This window comes from Gambusia affinis, linkage group LG10 (genome assembly GCF_019740435.1).
Source record: "Gambusia affinis linkage group LG10, SWU_Gaff_1.0, whole genome shotgun sequence".
Lineage (NCBI taxonomy): Eukaryota > Metazoa > Chordata > Actinopteri > Cyprinodontiformes > Poeciliidae > Gambusia > Gambusia affinis.
In genome coordinates this window covers 29,407,332-29,433,294 of record NC_057877.1, presented here as the reverse complement: position 1 = coordinate 29,433,294, position 25,963 = coordinate 29,407,332, and the positions used below count along the sequence as shown (strand labels likewise).

The window sequence follows — 25,963 nt, the reverse complement described above, 5'->3', positions numbered from 1 at the left end:
GTAGCGGTTAGCTGAGTTAGCTTCTGGTGTGTCCCAGAGAGTGTCCAGGTGTGTTCCGGTTCTGTTCAGCAACAATGTGTTCCGTTGAGCCTCTGAGAGAGTTTATCAGAGAGAGACTAACTGCTGCTGCTGAAGAAATCTTCACCCAGCTGGAGAAAACCATCGTCCGGTACGAGGAGGAGATCGACCGGCAGCGGAGACTGCTGGACCTCACCTGGAGACCCCGAACCCAGCAGAACCCCGCAGGTAGGTCCGGCTGGGTCCGACCTGAGAGCAGCCGTGGCTCCAGACATCACCTGAAATCAGCGAGGTTGCCGTGATGCCGTGATGCTAACTGCTGTCAGAGTGACGTATATCCGCTCATTGTGTAAGTCTGATAGTGAAGAATCGTGTTCACCAATAGAACCGGTTCAGTTTACCGAGTCTCTGCTTTAGAGACTCGGTAAAGTCTCGTCATAAACTGAAAAATAGTTTATATCTGCGGCTGCTGGTGACTTCCGGTGTGTTAGATCAACTGGTGCCCAGATCAACTGATGAAATCCACGCGGCTGTTTGTAAAGGCAAGGTGGCCGCGTTGATGCCTGATCAAAAATACTGCCAGTGTGACGAAAACGGTTTGGAAATGGTTCTGAATCCTCTGAGGAGAAGATTTCTGAAGATGAAAATGATGCTTAAATTACTGGTGTTTACCACAACCAGGTCAACTTACACAGCGTCCTGTTCACATCCAAGCAAGCCAGTTTATTAATATATCACATTTTCACTAACAAGGCAAACGAGTTCGCATGATGAAAATTAAAATAAAACACAAAACACTTTACATTAAGTTGGCAGAATAAAGGGAAACAATGATATGTTTTAATCCAGACTAAAGTGAATGTATTTTTCAGAGCTCTGCAGGTTTTAAGCCTGTTTTTAAATCAGCAGTGGGAAGAGAAGCCAGAAGTTGTACAGAATTAAAGCTACTGGTTATTATTGACTGGGATGTATTTATGAACTAACCAAAAGTCAAACACTGAAAATAGTAAGCTTGTAGCATCAGATTATACCTATATCAACTCAGGCTGAAACGATGAATCGATTATTGATACAATCAACTAATTTAGTTATTGATTAATCACTAACTGGAGTCATTTCCATGTATCAGTGGGTTTAATGTCGGCGTTCCTCTGGTCTCCTCCAGAACTCCAGCATCATTTCTTCAGCGAGGAGCTTCCCACTGAACGGGACAGCAGTTCCAGTCCGGACCGGGACGCACCAGAACCGGCGCCTGATGACGTCTGCTCCAGGCAGGACGCAGCGCTGGTGCTGAAGCAGGAGACCGAGGCCATCATGGTGACTGTAGACTATGATGATGAACCTCAACCAAGCAGCTACCAGCTTCTCTGCCAGAACCGCCCAGAGACCCAGAATCGGAACCAGGAGGTGCTGAAGCCAAAGAAAACCAGAACTCCCAGCGACAGACTGGACCTTCTGTCACAGAACGCAGATGGGAATCTGTATTCCTGTCCCATTTGTGGGAAATGTTTTGCCAAGAACAGCTACTTGACCAAACACAAGAGGATCCACACTAGTGAGAAACCGTTCGTCTGCAATCAGTGCGGGAAGGCCTTCAGCAACACCAGCTACCTGGCCAATCACAAGAAGACTCACAGTGGCATGAAACCGTTCGCCTGTCTCATCTGTGGGAAAGTTTTCACCCAGCAGATCCATGTCACCGACCACATGAGGATTCACACTGGAGAGAAGCCCTTCCCCTGTGCCACCTGTGGGAAACACTTCAGGCAGAAGAGCAGCTTGAACAAACACCTGAGAACTCAGCACCAGAAGCTGGAGGCATGATGGGGTTCTGAACTGGTTCTGAGTTGCTGGCTGGTCCTGGAGGCATCAGACTGCAGTGGGGCATCGACAACTTTCCTGCTTTTAAACTCTACTTCCTGTTCTTCAGCCTCTCTGAGGAACACTCCCAGCTGAGCGGGAGACCATAAAAACCACCAAAAAATATAGATGTTAATCTCTGTGTAAAGTTGGAGATTCTAACATTTACTAAAAAGACTTAGTTTTGAAAATAATGGTGAGAATTCTGAGGAAAAAGTCTGAAGTTTGAGAGTTTGAATTCCAAGAATGAAAATATGGGTGTTCTGAAAAAATGTTGGATTCTGACTATTTTTCAAAGAAGGATGAATTCTTAAAAATAAAAAAAAAGGCAAAATGAATTCTCATTTTAAAAAGTGAATAAAGCAGAAATTTACCAAAAAGGTAGAAATTCTTTTTAAAAATTACTGCAAGAAAGTTTATATTGTTAAGTCAAAATTCTGAGGAAAAAAGTCAAAAGGCTTAAAAACCTACAAAATGTTAACAAAAGAGCTAAAGTTCTTTAAAAAGAAAAGAAAACTGAAGTGGTCGTGGTTTTTGAGGGCGAGCGTTGTGAAGTGATGCCAGGAATCACTTTAAAACCTGCTGCAGGGGGAACTCTGGGAACTCTGGGAACTCTGGGAACTCTGGGAGCTCTGGGAACTCTGGGAACTCTGGGAACTGTGTGGCTCGCTGTAGCTGCAGTCACTCAATCCTTGGTTATGATATATTTGCATGTTTTTCAGACTGACAGAAGCTTCATGGCCGTGTGGACTGTCATGCGTTTCTTCTGTAAATGTTTTGTTTTCTCAGACTGTAAAACCGAATGTGCTGCAGCAGCAGAAATATTTATTCATATTTGGTATTAAAGGTCTGATCTTGAATTGAAGCTCCATGTTTCACATCATAAAACAATAATTATTTATGCCACCAAACTGACTTAAGACCAGAATCATTTAAACCAGGGAGATTTAGGTTTAAACGTATTTAAATATTCAGCCAGAAAACAGAAATTATGAGCAGGAATTAAAAATAAAAGCTTTTATATTTGTGGTTCATAGCTAATAGCTAAGGGAAATGAAAACTGAAATAAAGCTTTTATTTCAGAGAATCTGAAACATCTGTTCAAAAATGGATTTAAATGTTATTTTAAGCAGGTTTCTGAGTTCCCCTCCAGGCCAGAAGGTGGCAGTGGTCATGGTTAAACAGCAGAACCGGTGTTACGTGGATTCGTGTTTCCCCATCAGATATGGTTCCCCCTGCGTCTCCTCGCCGCGTCGCACCGCCAGGCAGTAAAATCAGCCTCTTTTCTGGAGAACTACGGAAACTGTGAAGGGTCAAACCTGCTTCAGAGACGGTGTCTCACTTTAATCACTTTTTGCAACTGCACTTTCAGCAGACACACACACATAAATACTACATATGGTGTGTTATATCAGTACTACTGTATCGACATGTAATCTCAAACTGGCTCTTAATGCTCAATATCAGATTCTGTTGCCCCAATTTAACAGGGGGAGCAGAATCTGATGGGTGAATTTTGGCCACCAGATACTGTTTATGCACATATTCATAAAACATAAAGAATTACTAAAACAAGTCTTTCTTACAGAAAGGGAACGAAGGGAAAAACTGATTTTAAACAGATTTTCACAGACAAAATTATTTTAAATGTTTTATTTACAATTTCCACAAAAGAAGCACAACAGCCTTTCCCTCTATAAACTTTTATAAAACTGTTAAACTTCTAAGGCCTAACATTTAGTGACAGTCAGAAGCCTCTATTAACTATAGTTGTTGTTTGTTACTTAATGTTAAAACCTTTAAATCTCTTTGTATTGGGAATTAACAGCTTGGCTGATTTTCCTTTTAAAACTTCAGTTCAAACATTCAGAGCAAACAATGCAAACTACATTTTAACGCAAAGTTTGTAAAGCAACATATATATATATATATAAACCAGACTCACATATATATATATATATATATATATATATATATATATATATATATATATATATATATATATATATATATATATATATATATATATATATATATATATATATATATATATATATATATATAAATATATATATATATATATATAAATGGTAAGCTGCTACTTTAAGGCCAATTTCAGCTGCTGCATATAATCATGTCTGCACCTCACACACGGCTGCTTGTGTCGTGACGTCATCTCCATTTACTTCCTTCTAGTTTGTTAAACTGTGCCGGGTGAGATTGATTGATTGATTGATTGATTGATTGATTGATTGATTGTAGCCATTAATACAAGCTGGTCTGATCTGTTTAGCCTCCTTTGCTGCACCTCCAACATCTGGACGGCTCTGTGTGTTTGTTGGTTTGCTGGTGGGAAGGAAAAGGTTAATAACATCCACCCCATGTCAACAAACCTCATTTTGTTACGGCTGCTCTGCGTGGGCAGGATTGTTGCTGTTTAACTCAACAAGCCACAGGTAAGCAGCTGCACTACGTTATATTTTCCAGTGAAGGTTTCCAAACTCCAGGTTTGCGGTGATGATGTGATTTCAACATCGATCGGCTCTAATGTGGTTTTATGCAGTTTGAATCCCTAAACTCAAACTATTTGAAAGCTTTCACAGATACAATACAGGTTTCATAAATCACAAACTGCTTTGTTTTTTATCAAATGATCAATTTCAGGTTTAAACTTTCAAAGTGTTTCTAGTTCTGATCTACAGTGAATTAAAAGTTGTTCAGATTCATTAACTAAAAAAATCAAGATGTGAATCAGAAGCTAACTTCAGCAACATGTCCAGGTTTCAGTAAAGCCTGAAGTTCCCAGATGATTCGTGATTCCAGCCGTCAGAGCTGATGATCCATCTCTTGTTTATGATGCAGTTGAATATTTTTCAGTTAGTCTCTCTGGTCATAAACCAGAGTTGTTACTTCAACTCACAGCAGAAACCTGGAAGCTAACGCTGCTAGCCCATTGTTGTTTACTTCCGCCAGAGGTGCAACGCTGAAATGCACCCCAGAAACACGAGACCAAACGCAGAGGATTATGATGTCCTAATCCTCTTCCTCCTCGTCTCCTTCAGATGGCTTTCAGAGGTCAGAGGTCGCAGTGTGTCCCACATTCTGCACATCCGACCTGAAATTCTTATAAAGTGATGTAAAACTGTTAAACTACATACATGTAGCTGTTCATACATACAGCTACATGTATGACATCTGAAAGGTTTCTGTTTGTGAGTTTTGACATCAAACTACTTTTATGATGGAAACTTTTTTCCCAGGTTCCACATACGAAAGGTTTCTCCCCTGAATGAATTCCTGTGTGCTTCATCACTAGATGTTTTACTGAAACCTTTTCCACAGGTTCCCTCTCAGTGTGAACTCATGGCGGTTCAAAGCCTGGAAAAACCTCGCTTCTCTTCCTCTCTTCATGTCAAAAGTCTTTGAGAACTTAAACTGCAACCTGCACTATGTGACACATGTTGATCCCCTCCAAGGTTTATTCTGTTCATTGTTTTTCTCAAAAGTCTTTTAAATTTCAGAAAAACAGTCTGAAGAGATAGGAGAACGTCAGTCACTGTTTGGGAATAAAATGTTTGAATGAGTTAAATAGAACAAAAAGCTGCTTCTAGAAAACAAAACGTGGCTTCAGTCACTTGAAGTCGAATGTAGCTGAAGGGAGACTGAACTCTACATCACACATATTAATAATATCCACATAAAATAAATAAACCTCCAGCTCAGCCTGGATCCTCCTGGTTACTCTGAGCTGGTTCTGTGGAGACGTAAAGTTCATTTCATGTAGCTGAAGTTTTCCTGGCTTTCAGTCGATTTTTCTGCTGCTCAACTGAACTTTAAGTTTAGTTTATTTTCCCTGCAGATGTAACTTTGCTTGTTCAGGCTGACAGCTGAAGGTTGTGGTCGATCTTTGGACGACTTCCTCCCGTCTGCTGTTGGTGAGAAACTCACAAATGATTCCCACTTCTTTTTTTTGCTCCCTATTTAAATTGTATTTTATTTTTCACATTTTCTCTCTTTGTAAAAGAAAAAAAACATTCAGAAGGGCACTTTTTTTTGTCCAGAAGACTGTCTATAGTGTGTGTTAGTAGTAATGCTGTGTGCCAATAGTGCAGCATTTCCAGATGTAAAAGCATGTGTGTATTAACAATTCATAAGTTACTAAAATACCTTTAATAAAGTTCTGCTCAGTTAAGGCATGCAGAATGTATTTTCTAATTCTATGTAAAAATGACAATGTGACTAAATATTTTCTCATCTGCAGTCAAAGCGGCCCGGTGGTAAAGGAACCGGCGATGGTTGGATCTACATCTCTTTCCTCCACACCGACCCAGCTGCAGCAGTGAAGAGACGGAGGACCAGACTGGTCTCTGATGCACATCGATCTAATTTACTGCAGCATTAATGAACTTCAATAAATACAGAAAGTCATTTTATCACTTCACAACAGATTTGAGCCATCATTTAAACACAATCTGTTAATAAACAGATCAAGCAAAAACATTTGTGAGAATTTATTACAGTTTTCATCACATTAACAAAATGATGTGACTGCAGCATTAATCCACACAACACTCAGTGTTAATGCATTTCAATAATTAAACAGAGAAATTTGTCCTTTCATCATTTCACATCATGCATGATTTCAACTCTATTGGAAGAATTTAATCCTTTATCAACTACAAACCATCAAACATGCCATTAATGTTAATGGAGTATTTTTTTCTGGACACTTTGTCCAACTTATGAGGAACATTAAATTGCTTCTTTGAAACAAAATCTGGCCGCATATCAAATTGGAGCTGGAACAGACATCATTAGGACAAGTACGATGGGTGGAAGGTTTCTCTTTTGTGAGTTCTGATGTGGTAAGTATAACTATTTTTATGGCCAAAACATTTCCCACAAGTTCCACATATGAAAGGCCTCTCACCTGTATGAATTCTCACATGGCTATTCAAAATCCGCTTTTCACGGAAACATTTTCCACAGGTTTCACATGAGAAAGGCTTTTCTCCTGTGTGAGTTCTCATGTGGGTATTCAAAACATGCTTTTCACGGAAACATTTTCCACAGGTTTCACATGAAAAAGGCTTTTCTCCTGTGTGAATTCTCACATGGTTATCCAAATGGATTTTTTGATTGAAACATTTTCCACAAGTTGCACATGAGAACGGCTTCACACCAGTGTGAGTTCTCATGTGGCTGTTCAAATTGGCTTTTTGATTGAAACCTTTTCCACAAGTTGCACATGAGAAAGGCCTCTCCTCAGTGTGAACTCTCATGTGGGTATTCAAAATATGCCTTTGACGAAAACATTTCCCACAGATTTTACAAGAGAAAGGCTTCTCACCTGTGTGAGTTCTGATGTGCCTAATCAAAGTATTTTTTTCACTGAAACCTTTTCCACAGGTTATACATGCAAAAGGTTTCTCACCTGTGTGAGTTCTCATGTGATTATTCAAGCTACACTTGTGACGGAAAGTTCTCCCACAAGTTACACATGAGAAAGCTCTCTCCTCTGTGTGAGTCCTCATGTGGCTAATCAAAATATATTTTTGACGAAAACATTTCCCACAGATTTCACATGAAAATGGCTTCTCACCTGTGTGAGTTCCCATGTGGCTATTCAAATTACATTTTTGACTGAAACCTTTCCCACAGGTTACACATAAGAAAGGCTTCTCACCTGTGTGAGTTCTCATGTGGATTGTTAACTCTGTGTTTAATTTGAAACTTTTCCCACATACATTACACTGTTTAGATTTTTTTAATCTGTAAATTTCCTTGTCTTTCACTCCTTTCTCTGCATTGTCACTTTCACCTCTGGTTTTCTCAACTCTCTTCTGGTGCGAGAACATCTGGTTTCCACTGAGTTCTGGTTGTCGGTGATCCGTTTCATTATTAGACGCAGTTAGGATTAATGTTTCCGTCTCCTGCTTCAGTACTTCCTGGTTATAATCCTGATCGATGCCGTCAGCCTCAATCTTTACCATCTGCTGGGATTCTGATTGGTGATCATCTTCCTTCATTTGTTGCAGCTCCAGTTCTTCTGGTTCTACTTTGATTTCAAGTGATCCAGAACCCGTCACCATAAATGTATCGGTCTCTTGCTTTGGTACATCCTGGTTTTCATCCTGACTGACGCCTTCATCAGTCTTGATCATCTCCTGAGATCCTGATTGACAATCTTCTTCCTTCATTTGTTGCAGTTCTACTTCCTTTGGTTCCTCTTTGATTACAAGAGATGCAGAATCTGTTTCTGTTAAGTCATCTGTTACCTGCTTCAATATTATCTGCTCTCCTTCCTTTACCATCTGCAGAGGTTCTGATCCGAACTCCTCTGCTTTGACTTGTGGAAGTTCTGGTTCTTCTTCTCTCTCTTTGACTTTTTCAGATCCTGTTTCCCTGGGATCCACAGCAGAAATCTGTTGTTGGTTGAGGTTAAAAGGAGCAAGAACATCTTGTTTAATGGCAGACATAATGTGACAAATCTGGGAAAAAAGGAGAAACAAAATATAAAATTAAATTTTTTAGCTTAACAGCAACAACAGCAGGTTTTCTGTCTGTTTTCAGCGAACCAGTTTCTGAACCAGGAGCCCCTCAGCTGAAGGAAATCAACATTTTGAAGATACAAATAACGGTTGGCGCACGCTGTTCAGTTGAACCTTTTGTGTAAACATGAGGGCAGACCAAGTCTGTGTTGTTTAGAGTCAAAGTGACCAGAGCAATAAAGCTACTGGTGATGCACAACCTGAAACGGATGGACATGGATCCAGGAACACTGAGGTGCAGGAAGCTTTGAGATGATAAAACTAGATAATCTGTTTAGATGGGCCTCATCAGAACCACCTGGTTCTGTAAGTGAACTCTGAGACTGAGGTCCAGACATTAACTGTCCCTCCAGAATCCGTCTGAATTACTAACAGGATTCAAACCTTACATTTATCCTCAAATGTCCATTTTCTGCCGGCTCTACTTCAGGAGAAAGGCTCGTCTCTGCAGCAGGCTGCCCCCTGCTGGTGGGGGTAGGTATAGCGCCCCGCCTCCAGGGCCCATGCGCTGCGCTTCGTTACTTACATTGAAGATTCTCAAGGTCAGAGTTCAAACCCGCCGTGTTCGCTCTGGTTGTGCAGCTCTATGAACCGCAGGAATAACTGGAGGAGAGTTGAGACTGATTTATCTTTGTGAACAAAGCATTATATGCAGCGTTTCCATCTCTACATGCTGCCCAGACTAAATGCTTTGTCCACTTAGTCAGAGTTAATGTGGAAACGATCTGAAACTCTGGTCCCAGAAACTGGAGCAACCAAAACAGTTTCTGTGTTTTAAAACTCAACAGACAGAAATGTTAGAGCTGCTGAAGCCACATTGAATTAAATCTCAGTTTGTTGCTCATCTCTGCATCAGTGCAGCAGATTGAACTGATCCTGCAGGGCCGGTCCAAGGCTGCATGAGGCCTGGGGCAGAATCTGACTCAGGGGCCCCTCTTGCTGCTAAAACATCAGCAGCTCTAACAGCTTCTGGGTTGATTTAATCTGGGAGGAGGGAGGAGATTAACTGACCAACCTGAAAACAATCAGTTAGAATTACAGTTTATTCATTTGTATTTGTCAACAAAACTCACAGCATCAGATTGTTGCTATGGTAACAAAATAATCTAACTATGAAGATTGTTTTTTCAACTTTTACAAAGTAAACTTGGCAGCTCCATAAAATCTTACATTTAAATGTTAAACAATTTAAAATCTTTGAATTTATGTTGAAACCATGAAATCAAATTCAGCAGCTTTGATAAACAAATGTTGCATTTTTATATCTGTGTTAACATATTAACATTCCTGGGGGCCCTGAAGCCCTGGGGGCCCCGAAGCCCCTGAAGCCCTGGGGGCCCCGAAGCCCTGGGGGCCCCGAAGCCCTGGGGGCCCCATGGAGCCGCTGACTTCATTTGGATTAAACAGAAGTGAAAATAATTAATATTCATCTTAACTTTATGTTTTGATTTGTTGTTTTTAGGATTAGTTGTGGGTTTAAATATCGTTTCACTGCCCATGTTTTCCTCTAACAGTGATATTTTTACATTTCCTGTCTACTTAACATCTTCAATACAGCAACATGGCGGACGCCTCGGCGCCCCGACCGCCGGGCTGAGCAGGTTCACTGGGGGAAACCCTGAGGGGCGTTTTTATGAAATAAATGAAACTCGTGAAAAAGCTTGTTCAGTCAAAGTGTCATTAAAGTTTTGGGCAGCAATGGATGTAAACATGAGTTATATTCATCTATCAGCCAATCAGAGGAGCGGCGACATGCTGCGTTTTGGGGAAACTGTAACCGATGTTTGTACGTTAGAGTTACGGATCCAAAGGGTTGGAATGAAACAACTTTATATGAACTGATCAGTGATGTCAGAAACACGTTACCAGTTCAAATCCAGTAATCAGTTTACTGGATCAGAAATCTAGTAATTAGATTAGTTTTCTTTAGTAATTTCGTTGGATTTCCTCTGTGTGTGTCTGGGGACGCCGCTGCCGTTTCTATGCAACAGAAACATGAACCGTGGAGAAAGATACTCATTTTGTTGCTGGAAAAACAGGAAGTTTCTGTCGCCAAGTCCGATTATTACAAGCAGCTTTGGACTCGTTTCTTCTAAAGTCACTAGCAAATGTAAGGAGTCGCAGGTTGTGGGTTCAGCTGGAAATAAGCAGAAACACAATTTGTCTGACATCCAGGTAGTTTTAGTCAGGCTCTTCCTGTCCTGCGTCTTTGTTAACATCAATATATTTATGGCGTGTGAACGACATCGAGCTTCACGCTGCAGAAAACTGCAAACATCCAGACTAACATGAACGACGTAAGAAACACGAAAACGAATGAAACTGTCCATAAAGTTGCACAACAGCATTAAAATCTTTAATAATAAGATGAAAAACCTGCAGGTTTTCACCAGTGGTCACATCCAGCTGATGATCATGTGACCTGTGATGCAAACAAAGGGTTTCCACTGCACTTCTGCAAAATACATCTATTATGAAACGCCTCATCCTGCTGCAAATCTTTTGATCAAAAACGGGACTTTTCTCAACATGAATCTGAAACATATTAATTGATAGATTTTTTCAGGCTGAAGTTCATCATCAACAGATTCACAAACCCTCCTGGGTCGGAACCACCTGAACTCCAGGCTGAGTGAATCTGTTCACTGCTTAGCAGAGAAAATGAGAAACATTAGAGGGTTAATCTGCACATCAACAGCCTGAAACAACTCCAGAGAAAACGGCTAAACTCCACCAACTCCACCACCAAAAGCCAGAAGACATGAATCCATTCGGCTCCTCCTGCCATCGGTACCGGCTCCGTTAGCGCTGCTGCAGAGAGGAGCTAGCTGTTAGCTGTTAGCTGTGGCTCTGCAGCACAAACAACAAACCCTCCAGCAAGTAAATACTTACAGCAAAAAACACGAAACACCTTTTATTTACTTTCACTGCTCAACAGGAAGAAACATTAATAAAAATCCGACAGCAGTTTATTTTGTTACTTTGGCTGAATCTTGATAAACTTTCTCGTTGTGCTTTAAATCAAAATGAGAAAAACTGACATACAGTGTGAAAGTATTTGACCCGCTTGAACTTTTCAACCTTTTTCATCTTTTCAGGCTTCAAACATAAAGATCTGCATTTTTATTATTTTGTGAAGAATCAACAACAACAAAACTTATTGGATATTTTAAACCTGCAAAGTGGGGCGTGTAATATTATTGACCCCTTGTGTTAATACTCTATAGCGCCACCTTGCTGCGATTACAGCTGCAAGTCGTTTGATTTGGTCTCCATCAGTTTTGCACACGGAGAGACTGAACTTCTTGGCCAGTCACGTTGGATGGAGAGCTAGTAAACAGCAGCTTCTCCATTGGATTCAGGTCTGGACTTTGACTAGGCCATTCTAACACCTGGATACATTTATTTGTGAATCTTTGCTTTGTAGGTTTTGCTTTATGAACGTATGTACATTTTTGGAAAAGTGATGTAACTAACACCTTGGATCACGTGTCTGATATTTTAATTTATCATAACTGCACAGTAATAATGTTGTACAGAACATTATTACTGCTATTGTTGTAATTGTTAATTTGTTTTCTATTGTTTTTAACCCTTTAAGAACTTTTTTGTATGAACCTTTTACACCTGATGCTGCAGAATTCGCCCTTTGCGGAACCATAAAACTGGTGCTATTCTATTTAGTTTAGATTTTATAGATCTAAAGTACTGAAGATTCATTAATATGAGCAAAACAGAGATTTAAACCAGGTTGTAAAACAGAAACCAACGACACGTCGAAGCTCCAGTAAAGCCTGGACCAGCAAACTGTACCTGGAGGCTCCGAGATGATCCGGGTTTCCCAGTAGTCCGGGCTGATGACCGATCTCTTCCTCCTCCGGTGCTGTTGGACGTTTCCGCAGCAGCAGCAGCAGCAGTTAGTCTCTCTCTGATTGATTCTCTCTGAAGATTCACCGAAGATATCGTTACTACAGACTCTTTAACATTCAGCTCAACCAGCAAAGCCGTTTTTTAACCGCCGATAAACACAAAGAAGCCTGGAAGCTAACGCTGCTAGCTCAGTGTTGGTTACTTCCGCCGGAAGTGTCACATGAAGCTCTACCCCAGAAACGGTCAAGTCGTTTTAACTAATGGTAGGGTTTTACAGTGTTTACGTTGTTACCAGGAAACATTGACAGCTTATTAATTAATGAATCAATGTTGGAGAAGTTGCTGGTTTCGATCCTCACTAATCTGGATGATTGGAATGAACAGAAATGTATCGGCGAGACTTTAGAGCAGACTGAAATTTAAAATCTACCCACCTCAGGCATTCTGTATCTGTATTGGCTCTGTATATGTTGTGACAAATCTGAAAATATTAGTGCTGAAACATTAGGATAATTCCTCCTTTGTTCATCTTCCATTGGATAGCTGCTGAACCAGGAGCCCCACAGTTAAAGTATGTTAACACTTAAACTAGAACTGTTCAACTGTTAGAACTGTTGGATGGTGTGTGTGTAACACTGCTTCTAAATATTTGCTTCAAATAGACGAACAGAATAAATGTCTCTTTACATCTTGATGATGCTTTAGGCTCTTATTGTTTTATGTCACCAAATGTTCTCTGTTGAGAAAAAAATAAAACCTTCAGTTTGTCACTGGAAGTACCTGTCGATTATTTCTATAAAATATTTTCATAACTATATAAACCACATGATCAAAAATAGTCCATGAGGCGTCGCCTCTTTATTTTGTCCATGTGCGCGCAGTTTAACCTTTAACCTGCAGCTTTTTGTGAGTCACATTCATGACATTTCAAAGCTGACAGTTAGTGTGGCTGGTTCCTGTTGCTCCTGCTGTTGACCATGAGATGAAGGCGGCCATTAATAACCTGAAAAGATTCAGATTTTAAAAAGAATCAGTTACCTCTCTCCAATCTGGGAGGATTCATGTGTGTCTTTATGTTTTCCTCTCCAGACCTTATTTAACACTAAGAAATATTTCATAAATAAACATGTAGCCTTTTGGTAAAGTTTGGTTGAGTAATTCTACTGTTTAAAAGTTTTGGTTTTCTTACTTTATTTCCCAGGCTACAAATACGTTGGACATAAATACAGAACTACGTTTAAAATATTATGCCAATTTAAACATTTCATTGTTACAAACTAAAAATTTAATACACATTCTACCGCTAATTAAATTATGCAAGTTCAATGTAATCTCACACAATACCTGTTGAAATCATGTCAGACAAAACCATAACAGCCTAAATAACCTACAGTACTATTGTTTTTACATCTAAAATAAATATTTACCAAATAAAGTTGAATGTTACAAATAATACTGGATCCTTTTAACATCAGTGTTGCTCTACTGCCATCTTGTATTTTACTCCGTACGGCTCCTCAGATCAGGATTTTTTTTTTAAACGAAATATTCCTTCTTTTCCTTTCCCCTCATTACTATTCACCTGACCAACAGCTATTTTCAAATATCAGTTCCTTATTAAAACTTTCCATATTCAGTAATCTTTATATATTTCCTGCAATTAATAAAACCATGTTGCATCGTGTCTGTGGCATTATATGAATTCCATAAACCAGTTGGGTGATTCCCAGTCTTAAATAGTGTCATTTAAAAATCTCTGACCAGAGATAAGTTAGAATGATCTCCTCACACCTGCTCATTCCTCTTCTTACTGGAACATCAAATGTTTATTGTATCCTATATGTGGGAGATTTTTCTTTATTTTCAGTTAAATCTTAGAATTTAGATTATTTAGCTTATTTTTATTTGCTTATTTTCTGGTTGATTTATAACTGGAATTTTTGTTTAATTCTATTTATTTAGAAAAAGTCTTTGGGTAGTGACTCACTAAATTAGTTAATTAATTTCAGTTTGGGTCGTGGGTGTTTGACAGTTAAATACGTAGATTTTAGGCAGCTCATTATGGACGTTGGTGGTCATGATTTTTCACCAGTTACCAGTCAGAGAACAGGAGCAGGAATCAGAGCAGGACAGCCAGCAGAATCCTGTGACGCCTGTAACATGTTTTACATGAATATGGAATAAAACCAATAAAGAACAGAATTTTTGACTTTTTGATCATTTTGGACTGAAACCCACAGTGCATCAGGTGACTAATTGAGTTGCATTCACTTTTTGTTTTGATCACCTTTAATTCTTAAGTTTTTTGATTTTTGAATTTGAGTTTAGGACAAATAGTCACTACACTATATAAATATTTTTCATTCCGTTCATTTTGTATGGAGAGTGGAAATCCTTTTTTCCTTTTTTATATGTTTTTAAAAATAATTAAATTCGACTTATTTTTGTTTCTCAATCTTCCTGTGGTATATTTATTAAATTAAATTCTTTCTTTTTTTCTGAATTTCCACAACCTTAACCTTCTTTCTATCTAATTATTTCATATTGAAATCGCATTCTCATGTTTCAAGTTCCGCCAGCTGGAGGCGGAACTTGAAACGTATTGTCTGTTTCTGGGGTAGATCAACATGTGATACTTCCTGCGGAAGTAAACAACATGGCGCTAGCAGCGCTAGCAGCGCTAGCAGCGCTCGATCATTAGCTCAGACTGATGGATACCGGCTGGAAACCCAAATCATCTCCGAACCTCCGGGTTGGGTTTTCTGATCCAGGCTTTGTTGAGGCTTCGACACGTTGCTGAGGTTAGCTATTAAAACTACATAGAGAGATGGGATTATTTACTAGCACTGTAGATACATATGCTTCTCTTTGGCCTTAAGGTTTAGATATTCTATGAAAATATTGCCAAAAAATAATAATAATCAGAGATCCAAAGACAGATATGTTGTTTTTGCTATAGCGCCCCCTGCTGCTTGGGCATGAGCACAGATGACATTAGGGAGATGGACAACTATTTATTAATGTCTGCTTAAATATGCATCGTGTTGGAATCACAGGTTTTCATCCAGTTTACTGACATTAAAGAGAAAAGTAACGTTCACATTCCAGTAAAACAGAAAGAAACCCAACAGGTTTCATTAGGTTGTAGTAAATGTAAAATAGAAAAAGACCTTTTAGTCTACTGATGGAAACTCGACTATATTTAAAATAAAATGGCTGAATATTAACAGTTTTAGATCATATCACTGTTGGATCGTAATAGTTCTTTAACAGAACTGTAACTAAATATTAGTTTGCTGAGATGTGGATTACATTTTTTTTCATTTAAGTTAATTTTTATTTACAGTTAATCCTAAAATATTATTTAAGTAATAAAACACTATGGTATAAGAAAAGTAGATCAACCTTCAGTCATAATTTTTGGACATTGTGGCGTCGCCACGCCACCATATTGGGACTAAATTGGTTTCTGTTGTGCATATAAATTAGCATAAATATAAAGGTTTGGAGTATTCAGTGAAATTAATTTCAGTGGTTATCAGAAATGCACAGAGGTTAGTGTTCTAGGTAAATACTGTCATTTATTCAGAAGCAGATGAATAAATGTATCTGATCTGAAATGGATCCACAGTATGAAGGGAAAAGTGAGTCTGCAAAACCAAGTGAGTCATAGATAGCAGTTAAGATTTCATTTAGTCTACAACTTTCAGTGTCAGCATGATTGTTAAAATCCCCCACTGTAATTATCTTATTAATATTTAACACAATCAGATAAATCTAATAACAGAGTGGTGGACAGTACAACACACAAACATGAGCTGTTTTAGTTCTTTAGGGTTAAATTACATGTTGTGTTTTTCCCTTTTTCAGATTTGCCACAAAATTATGTTTATTATTAAGCCAGATGTTCTTGCTCTGCATTTTATCCTCAACCATCAAGAGATTTCTGTTCTTGACCAGAGGGGAACCAAATCACCAAAACCCAAAAGAGAAGAGGAAGAGGAACCTGAACGTATACAAGTAAAAGAAGAAGAGTATGAATCAGAACCTCAGCAGTTTGTAAAGAAAGAAGAAATGGAAACTCCAATTGAAACAGATTCTGGATCTCTTGAAATAAAAGGGGAACCAGTAGAACTACAACTGATACAAATGAAGGATGATGATCGCCTGTCAGAATCTCAGCAGGTGGTAAAGGTTGAGGTAGAAGGCATCAGTCTGGATGGAAACCAGGACGTAACACAGCAGGAGACGGATACTGTAAAGGGAACTGATACTAAATCTCCAGAACTCAAACAGAAACCAGCTGAACTAGAACCTAACCAAGTGAAAGCAGAGGATCGTGGATCAGGACCTGAGCTGATGGGAGAGAAAGAGGCTGAAGGCATCAGTCAGGATGAAAACCAGGAAGTACTGAAGCAAAACGTTGATGCAAAGACTCACAAGGCATCAGATTCCAGCAGAGATGATCAGCAGCAGAAGAGACAATGTCAAAGTGACAATGTAGAGAGAGGAATGAAAGGCAAGAAAATACACAAAGGTAAAATGTCCAAGCAGTGTAAAGTGTGTGGGAAAATTTTCAAATGTATCAGCGATTTAACTATTCACAAAAGAATTCATGTAGCTGAGAAGCCTTTCTCATGTGTAACTTGTGGAAAAAAATTCAGCCAAAAAGGCAATATGATTAGTCACATGAGAACTCACTCAGGTGAGAGACCTTTCTCATGTGAAACATGTGGGAAAGGTTTCAGTCAAAAAGGTAGTTTGAGTAACCACATGATGATTCACAAAGTAGAGAAGCCATTCTCATGTATAACCTGTGGGAAAGGATTCAATCAAAGGAGTCATTTGACAAGCCACATGAGAACTCATACAGGTGAGAAGCCTTTCTCATGTGAAACCTGTGGAAAAGGTTTTATTGAAAAAACTAATCTGCTTAAGCACATGAGAACGCACACAGGTGAGAAACCTTTCTCATGTGAAGCTTGTGGAAAATGTTTCAGTCAAAAAAATATTTTGAAAGGCCACATGAGAACACACACAGGTGAGAAACCTTTCTCATGTGGAACCTGTGGAAAGTGTTTTAGGCACAAACATAGCTTGGATGTACATATGAGAATTCACACAGGTGAGAAACCTTTCTCATGTGGAACCTGTGGAAAAGGTTTCAGCCATAAAAGTAGTTTGAATTACCATGTCAGAATTAACACAAACTAGAAGCCTTTCCTCTGTCATATCTGTGGTAATCATGTCTGTTGTAGCTGTTTCCTTTTTTTCTGACTGTTTTTTGACAATTTGTAAAAGTTTTCTAAATCAGATCTGAAGCCCTGTGTTGTTCTGGTTGATAAAACTCTTTATTCTCAGGTGGATTTCCAGTTTTAGCTGAGTGGAGAACGTCAAATTTTTTTGTTTTTGTTCTTTTGAGCAGTTTATCAGGAGTTGCATTGTCACAATAAATGCTTTACTTTGGGTTTCCACACATGATGCATGAAGTGAAATATCAAAATAACATTTCTCTGTATTTGCTATGTGACAACCATTAAAATCTGTTAACAGTCTGGATGTTGTGTGGATTAATGCTCCAGTAAATTAAATGAATGTCCATCAACATATCAGTCTCATGATCTATAGAATCACAACTGAATCAAAACTTCTTAAGCCAGGTCTGCATCAGAGCAGACCAGCTGCTTCGATAAATTATGAACCTAATGTGACCATTCTTCCTGCTGGTCTGGATCTTCACTTTAATTGAAGCAACAGAATCAATTTGGACAATTTAACTTCAGAATGGGGATTATGTAGACATCAGGTTTGCTAAGAAGTGAATGCCTGTCAGGATTTGAATTCCTTGTTTGATTATCTTTGGTAGAACAGGAGGAACATATTTCAGTTCCAGTTCCTCTGGAACCAGCTCTGTTTTAGTCAGTGAGGCAGAAACTCTGAATACTTTTAAAACTCGGCTTAAAAAACTTTCCTGTAAGAAAAAATGGCTGAAAAACTCAGTTATCCTGCACTGTCTGTTGCTATGCAGCTGTTTGCTTAGACCAGAGGAAATAACAACCACTTTGAGGCTTATTAGTCTCTTTATCCAGTAAAGAGACTAACGAGGCTGTTTATTGTTTATCACACAATAAACAAACAGCCTGGTGGCCCGCCAGGCTGATAATACTGAAATGTGCTGTCTTTCATTCTATAGGTGTGAAAACTAACTAATAGTGTTCCTCTCCTATATGAAGCTCATAATGCAGCTACTGCTATCAATAAGTACTTTTTCTTTTTAAGATAAGATCATTTTATTAGTCTCCCATAGGAGAAATTTATCTTGGAACCAGGGGCAAAACTGCAACACAACAAAATAAATAAATACACAAAAACAAGAATTACATAAGAGCATAAATATCAGATCGGCAGGACTATTTCCACTCACATACAATACATCCTCTACATGCTACTGCTGGACATCGTCTGGACCGCCTGTCACTCTGTCCAGGCCCTGCTGGTCGGCCATTTATCAGGTTCATTCAGGTACAGATGAATGTTTCAGACGGTTCTATTTACACAGAGGAACCTGAACCTTCTCCCAGAGTTCATATATCTCATATACAGAATAGAAACTTCTGAAAGTAAAAGGCTCAACATTTTTGAAGAGAAAATTAATGAACGGATCTCATGACTTCAGTCTGAACAGCTTGTAGGATTTTTCCAAGTATTTTCAGACAGAAAAATGTTCCTGGTCCAACAGTCGTGGCTTTTATTTGTACATCCTTTGAAATCATGAAGATCCTCAGATTAACGTGTTTGGAGTTCAGATTTTCTTTGAGAATATCTCTAATCTGTCTGAATATGTTTAGTTAAGATTTTACAAGCATTTTTACCGTATGTTAACATCATTATGTTACATTACATCAAGACCAAAGTTTTGTTTGAAACTTTCTTTTCTTTTTAAGTTTTTTGTGAAATTGAATGTGTTTACATTAGGTTTAAGCTTTAACTAACAAAAATTACTGGAATAAACATTTATATAAGTTCTTAGGTTTAGAAATGAGTTTAGGGATGGATATTTGTTTAATCATTTATCACTTCTCATGATTTTATAAAAAATTAGATTTATTGTTTTATTACATTTCAGTTTATGTTTAAAAACCTGTATTGTCTGGATTATTATTACTATTAAAACATCACACTTGAAGATGCTTCTTATTTTCAAACTATTTTTCAATAGGTTGTTCTGCTTTCATTGTCTTTTTTAAGGTTGACTTGAAACTACTAAACACTAAATAAAACACTAGAACTAAATTATAACTACATTCAGATGCTCAAAATATGTAGTGAAATAACATGCACTTAAATATATTGTAAATAACAAAAAATTATATTTTACTGAAGGTATAATATTTTGCACAAATTGCGTGTTTTATTTCATATAATTTTTTCAATGTATGTAGAATATTTGCTCAAATAAAGATTAAAATGTTTTATTATTTCTAGTAGATGATTCTTTCTTCTTTCAGAAAATACAATCATGTCTGGAATGAAAGCTAAAACTTGAGGGAAAAAAACAAACGTTTGCAGCTGAAAGCGGAACTAAAAAGGCCACAACTGTTTCCGCCGGAAGTCTCACAAGCGGAAAAGAGGCACTAGCAGCGTTAGCTCTCAAGCTAATTTCTGTTTATCGTCGTTTTAAAGACGTTTTCTGCTGTGTGAGTTGAATATTTCAGTGTCTGTAGTAACGACGTCTTAGGTTAATCAGCAGAGAGAATCCATCCGCCCAGAACCGCCAGGTGTTTTAGCTGTTCGGTTCTGAATGAACCAACACTGAAAACAGGGGACTAGTTGATATCGCGGAGGAAGCAGGACCCGTCCAGCTCCATTATTTGCGTCGTTTATAGCTATTAGTTTTCTTTCATTTATAGTTTTGCGAAACTGGAAACAGTAGATCAAAACCGGTGTGAAAAATATTCATCAATGACGAAAGAAGATTCTCCGGACTTCCGGGTATTTTATTTGGCTCGGACCCAGCATTGTTACTCTGACTGGTCTGATCAGGTTCATTGGTTTAACCAACACTATTTGTTAGCCAGCATCTCTGTGATTTTGGTTGCTTTGTGCAGACAGAAGGCACATAAACTTCTGTTGTTTTCGGTCAATGACTGAACGTGTCAGATTTATTTCTTACTGTCTTCAGAATCAGAAGTTTACATTCGTGCCCCAGGATTCCCGTTGACCTTTATGACACTTGGGTCAAACGTTCTGGTTTTCTTCTTCAGGAACAAAAACATTTTGTCAACCCAAACCAAGAATGATTTAATCACTATTAGAGGAGCTAATTGGTAAAATACCATTTGGTAATATCTACCATTTTAAACGTAAGGGTCATGTCACTGCAAGGCACCTTACAAGAAGAAACCCAATCTAATCAAACCTTACAGACAGATTTTAAGTTGATCCTGGCTGTTAAACAATGCATTAAGTTTGTTTATTATTCAATTTGGTTAAACGTTTTTTTGACTTGCAGCGTCCACTCCAACTGGAAATGCATGTAGCGACAGTGGAGAGGAAAAGTCTCCTTTAACTGGTAGAAGCTTGCAGCAGAACCGAGCCTGGTTCATTGACCGCCAGCCAGGGTTCATTGGGGGTTTGAAAAAACAAAGCAGATTCAGAATTAGGGCTGTCAAAATAATCATAATCGTGATATAATTGGTACTGGAACATTGTGTTCATATTTGCCTAAATTGTCGTACTTCTCCCAGCAGCATCGTTCCAGTAAGAGCAAGTGGAGATTTTCTGAGGCGGACAGACAGGAAACGATGCAACACTGATGTTTGGGAAAAACTTAAAAAGGTAAGAGAAGCTGCTGTTTCTGCATCAGATAATGAAGCAAAACGCTTGGTTGACATCAGCTAACGCTAGCTGTCTACATGTCATCGCACGTTCAGTTTTTGGATGGATTGGAACCTTTTTCATCTATTATAACAACCTGTAAAATGTTTTTAGTAACAAAAACAGTAAGAAGAGTCAGACACTTTTTTTGTTAAAGCAACTAACAGGTTTAACTTGAGATAAAACAAATATTTAGAGCTGAAATTAAAGGGCCAAATATCCATTATTTATCAACCAATATTTGTTTTTGCAGCTTATCAGGGGAAATTAAAGACACTGAAAATAATTTAATGATCATAACCGTTCAGAGGAAAATACTTACAGTAGGCAGTTTAGTAATAGTGTTACTTAAAGAAGGAATTCACTTTAAGAAACCAGGTAGAAAGTTGCTCCATTCAAATGTTGGTTTTCAAAAACCTGCAAACAGAAACTGGAAACTAATAAAATCAACTCAAGTTTTTACAGTTCTTCTCATTGTGTGAGAACAGGATGGGATTCATGGTCAACTTCTAAAAACGTTATCAGGAGGGACACATGTTGACTTTATTTTGACACAAATAACCAATAGTTTTCTGATCCTAAAAGCCAATAACCAATAATCAATAACATACCTAGAAATAAGAGAGGCTGGTAAACAAAAATATAAATCTGTGACATGAAAAGTCCAATCAAAACAATTAACTCTTTAAAAAACTTAGAACACTGAAAAAAACTATTAAGCCACATTTGCATTAGCTGGGGGCTAGCAGGCCAGGCTAGTTCAATCACCGTTGAAGCTTTCAGCATCAGAAAGAACATTTTCCGTTTTAGAGGATACAGTAATCGATTCACTGACCTGGGTCAGCAGGACAGGTGACGGTAGCCGCAGGCATCACAAGAACTTTATCCCTCCAAAAATCATAGCAGTCCAGTTTTCCAGTAACTTTCATAACCCTAACCCAAACGCATTAAACTATTCTTTAAGCATCAAAAGAGAAACAGAGAAATTCAATAAATCCCCCTCAAGAGAAAATGTGTCTTAACGTCATTCTACAAGCAACGTTTCTGTAATTAAACCTTATTCACATTCCTGAGCTTGTAACTCTTTCTAGTCATTATTTAACAGCATTCTGCTGGTCTGGATTTCCTCAGGTCTTCATTGCATCATGTCTGTTGCTGCCTGTGAAGAACTTCCTGATCGGGTTCTGATAACTGGAGACAGAAACTCCATTCCCGACGACGAGATGCTGAACGATGTACAAATAAAAGAGGAAGAGGAAGAAACAGAACCACAGCAGGCGAGTGATCCAAACGAGGAACCAGAACCTCAGCCTGAGAAAGTAGGACATGTTGAAGTGTGGGTCTTTCAGGACGAACAGCTTCTAGTGCAGCAGGAGACCAGCGTCTCTACGGTGACTCCGGCTTACGGGGAAAAGATCCACAACGAACCAGAACAGCTGCAGATTATAAAGGAGGAAACGGAACCTGTGGAGATTAAAGCAGAACCGGAGGATTTCTACAACAGCCAGGATGAAGGTCTACTTGACGTGAAGCAGGAGCCTGAAACCTCCATGGTGACTCCAACTCATGACAACATTGATCCAGAACCAAGCCCCAACCAGCCGGACCCACTGAGCTCCCCTGAAGAACTGAACCCACAGCAGCAAGGAGGCGGCCAGAACACATATTGTTGTGACGTGTGCAAAAAATCCTTCACAGCTCGTAAGAATTGGATTCATCACCTTAAAACCCATAAAGAGGAGAAGCCTTTCCTATGTCTGACTTGTGGAAAAGGTTTCATTTGGAAATCAGCCTTAACGCTACACCTTAGAACACACACAGATGAGAAACCATATCCCTGTGAACTGTGCGACAAATCTTTCAGTAAAAAGAGTTATTTGGCTCGTCACATCAGGGTTCACGGGGATGAGAGGCCGTTTCCTTGTGACTTGTGTGGGAGAACATTTAGACACAGCAGTAATCTGGCCCATCACCGTAAAGCTCACACAGCTGACAAACCTTATTCCTGTGACTTGTGTGACAAACAGTTCAGCGAACAAAGTAGCTTGGCCAACCACCTTACGACTCACACAGATGAGAAACCTTACCCTTGTGAACTGTGTCACAAATCTTTTAATAAAAGGAGTTATTTGGCTCGTCACATCAGGATTCACGGGGATGAGAGGCCGTTTCCTTGTGACTTGTGTGGAAGAACCTTTAGACACAGTAGCAATCTGGCCCATCACCGGAGAGCTCACACGGGTAAAAAGGTTTATTTTTGTGACTTGTGTGACAAACCTTTTAGCAAACATAGCAGTTTGGCCGATCACCTTAAAACTCACACTGATGAGAAGCTGTATTCTTGTGAACTGTGTGATAAATCTTTCAGTAAAAAGAGGTATTTGACCCGTCACAGAAGGATTCACGGAGATGAGAGGCCATTTCCTTGTGACTTCTGTGGGAAAACCTTTAAACACAGCAGTAATCTGGCTCGTCATCATAAAGCTCATGCAGCTGACAAGCATTATTCTTGTGACCTTTGTGAGAAACATTTTGTGGACCATAATAGTTTGGCTGATCACCTTAGAACTCACACAGACGAGTTGGAGCATCCCTGTGATCTGTGTGATAAATCCTTTGATAAAAGGAGTTATTTGGCTCGACACAGTCGGGTTCACAGGGATGAGAGGCCGTTTTGTTGTGATTTGTGTGGTAGACACTTTAGACACAGTAGTAATCTGTCCGAACATCGTAGAACTCACACAACTGATGAGCATTATGCTTGTGATCTGTGTGACAAACATTTTATCAACCAGACTAGTTTGGCTTGTCACCTTAGAACTCACACAGATGAGAAACCGTATCCTTGTGAACTGTGTGATAAATCCTTTAGTAAACGGAGTTATTTGGCTCGACACAGAAGGATTCACTGGGATGAGAGGCCGTTTTGTTGTGACTTCTGTGGTAGAACCTTTAAGCACAGCAGTAATTTGGCTCGTCACCGCAGAGCTCACACAGGTGAGCCTCTTAGCAACCCGAGTTGTTTGGCTCTTCACAAGAAGACTCACAAAGATTTCAGGCCTTATTCTTGTAAATTGTGCAAAAAATCTTTTAGAAAAAATATTGATTTGATTTGTCACCTTCACAGTCACACAGGTGAGGAGCCATGTTCTCTGTAGTCTTTGTAGGAAACGTGTCCAGCCCTTTCCTGGTGACGGACATTTTGTCGACTGTAGTGATGTATCTCCTAATAAAAACACAGAGGAGACTTTGGCCCCAAACCTTCTACACATTTAAACTGAACTGGTGTCAAACGTTTGTGCAGCAACATCTTCTTTTTGTGCTGCTACCTTTTTAAAGATATGAATAAACTTTTCCAGAGGTCATCAAAGGTCAACCAGTCCTATGATGACCTCTGGAAACATTTATTAATATCTTTAAAATACAGCAGCACAACCACAAAATGTATTTAATGTAGTTTGAAGAAGTTGAGGGAGAAACTTCCTTCATTCTTGTAAATTATGCAAGAAATCTTCCTCAAATTATCGACTTCAAACCCAAACAAGATCCTTGTGATAAAAACCTTGTAGACAACGCCAAGGAAAAACTCAGGGTTAAGAAACCTTGAGGTTATTCTGTTTACTTTATAATGTAGCATTTTACAGCACATGTAGAGCAGAAAGCAGATATTCATGTTCAGCACAGAAAAGATGCAGAAACATTTAATGTTGCTGAAGTTCAGTGGACCAGACGTCTCTGTCCTCAGGGTGAGGACGCTGCTGCAGCTGGTGAAAGAGTCCCGTCAAAAATCACAACCACTGGCCCGGGGAAACTTCTTTGGTTTGGAGAGGAAAGTGACTGATCAATACCTGATCAATACCTGATCAATACCTGATCAGAGCGTTCAGAGTGGAGACGTGAAACAAATCTCCTCACCACTGTGTCTCTTGTAAATTCCCTCCTCTGGTCGTCACTAAGGCTGTTTAACTGTCTGAATGTTCTTTGATTTCAGCCAGAGTGTTTACTGTGAATGCACTGATCAGCTAAATTATTAATTATGACTCTTTCTTGTTAAGTTGTGATAAATAACAACCATGTTTTATCATTTGCCACTCAGATCATCTTCCACATTCTCCTAACTTGCTGCAGGACTCCAGGCAGCGGCGGGTAAAATGTTTCTGCCAAACCAGAGCAGGAGGTTCAAAACGTCTGAATAATTCAAATCGGTTCTGTTGCTTCAGCCTGGATGAAATCCCTTCCTGAATGATTCAAACTCCAGTCGCTCCCTGCAGGTTTTATCTGAGCCGCAGGTACAAAACCCTGGAATCAAACGGTTTAATTTCCTCCTCCTTGTGTGGATCGTTGGATCGGTTCTCCAGAACCTTCATAATCTAATTATTGTGTTCAGGTGCTGCAGCAGGGGCTCATCTAAACGTTTCAGGGCCTCCAGGGCTGGAGTTTGACCCCCTGTGCTGTAAATCAACTGATACGGTTTTTTGATGCAGTATTTGGTTTTTATTCAAAGTATTAACATTTGTCAAAGTTCCTTCTTAATAAATCTTTACTTTGATCACAAGAAACTCTATTTGCTATTCAATGTGTTCAGTTTTAGAAGACTTGGATCTACTAAGTATTTAAAATGTAACTTTGTGAATAAACTCTTATCTTTTTGTTATATTTTCCTACATAACTTTTAAAGTTACAGGAAAAACATTTCTTTAAAGGATAATTCTCAATTATTGCTTAAAGTCCTTTAAAATTCTGAAATATTTTTTGCTGAATATATTTGTGTTTTAATCTCCAGTGAG

At 38.9% G+C, this 25,963-nt stretch overlaps 4 protein-coding genes and 1 long non-coding RNA gene across 19 annotated transcripts; 4 read left to right on the top strand and 1 right to left on the bottom strand.

Moving 5' to 3' along the window:
- On the top strand, positions 1-2,740 carry LOC122838112 (zinc finger protein 2 homolog). Its single transcript, XM_044128501.1, has 2 exons — positions 1-246; positions 1,184-2,740. The coding sequence occupies exons 1-2, from the start codon at positions 75-77 to the stop codon at positions 1,840-1,842; spliced, it is 831 nt and encodes a 276-aa protein (XP_043984436.1). The 5' UTR covers positions 1-74; the 3' UTR covers positions 1,843-2,740.
- A 1,337-nt stretch (positions 2,741-4,077) lies between these two features.
- On the top strand, positions 4,078-6,311 carry LOC122838124. The gene is made up of 4 exons (XR_006371830.1): positions 4,078-4,092; positions 4,172-4,334; positions 5,738-5,813; positions 6,140-6,311. It is a non-coding gene; the product is annotated as an uncharacterized LOC122838124 (long non-coding RNA).
- LOC122838073 (zinc finger protein OZF-like) lies at positions 6,243-12,947 on the bottom strand. Of its 3 annotated transcripts, XM_044128443.1 has the most exons (3): positions 12,243-12,947; positions 8,190-8,303; positions 6,243-8,107 (listed from the first exon to the last, which is right to left on the bottom strand). In XM_044128443.1, exon 3 carries the CDS (start codon positions 8,076-8,078, stop codon positions 6,693-6,695), a length of 1,386 nt encoding a protein of 461 aa, XP_043984378.1. In that variant the 5' UTR covers positions 8,079-8,107; positions 8,190-8,303; positions 12,243-12,947; the 3' UTR covers positions 6,243-6,692. The 3 variants fall into 3 exon arrangements, with proteins under 3 accessions (XP_043984378.1, XP_043984377.1, XP_043984376.1); XM_044128442.1 differs by having other exon boundaries at positions 6,243-8,303; positions 12,243-12,944; XM_044128441.1 differs by having other exon boundaries at positions 6,243-8,369; positions 12,243-12,939.
- A 1,979-nt stretch (positions 12,948-14,926) lies between these two features.
- On the top strand, positions 14,927-17,854 carry LOC122838087 (zinc finger protein OZF-like). Its single transcript, XM_044128469.1, has 2 exons — positions 14,927-15,100; positions 16,170-17,854. The coding sequence occupies exon 2, from the start codon at positions 16,185-16,187 to the stop codon at positions 17,511-17,513; it is 1,329 nt and encodes a 442-aa protein (XP_043984404.1). The 5' UTR covers positions 14,927-15,100; positions 16,170-16,184; the 3' UTR covers positions 17,514-17,854.
- A 2,042-nt stretch (positions 17,855-19,896) lies between these two features.
- Positions 19,897-25,735, top strand: LOC122838060 (zinc finger protein 239-like). 13 transcript variants are annotated; one of them, XR_006371820.1, is made up of 5 exons: positions 19,897-19,996; positions 21,050-21,137; positions 22,308-23,417; positions 25,305-25,465; positions 25,564-25,735. XR_006371820.1 is itself a non-coding variant. In XM_044128406.1 (5 exons), the coding sequence occupies exons 3-4, from the start codon at positions 22,322-22,324 to the stop codon at positions 25,416-25,418; spliced, it is 1,242 nt and encodes a 413-aa protein (XP_043984341.1). In that variant the 5' UTR covers positions 19,897-19,996; positions 21,050-21,137; positions 22,308-22,321; the 3' UTR covers positions 25,419-25,465; positions 25,564-25,735. The 13 variants fall into 13 exon arrangements, 11 of the variants coding, with proteins under 11 accessions (XP_043984341.1, XP_043984342.1, XP_043984343.1 ...); XM_044128406.1 differs by having other exon boundaries at positions 25,273-25,465; XM_044128407.1 differs by having other exon boundaries at positions 19,897-20,291; positions 25,273-25,465.
- Positions 25,736-25,963: the final 228 nt, after the last annotated feature.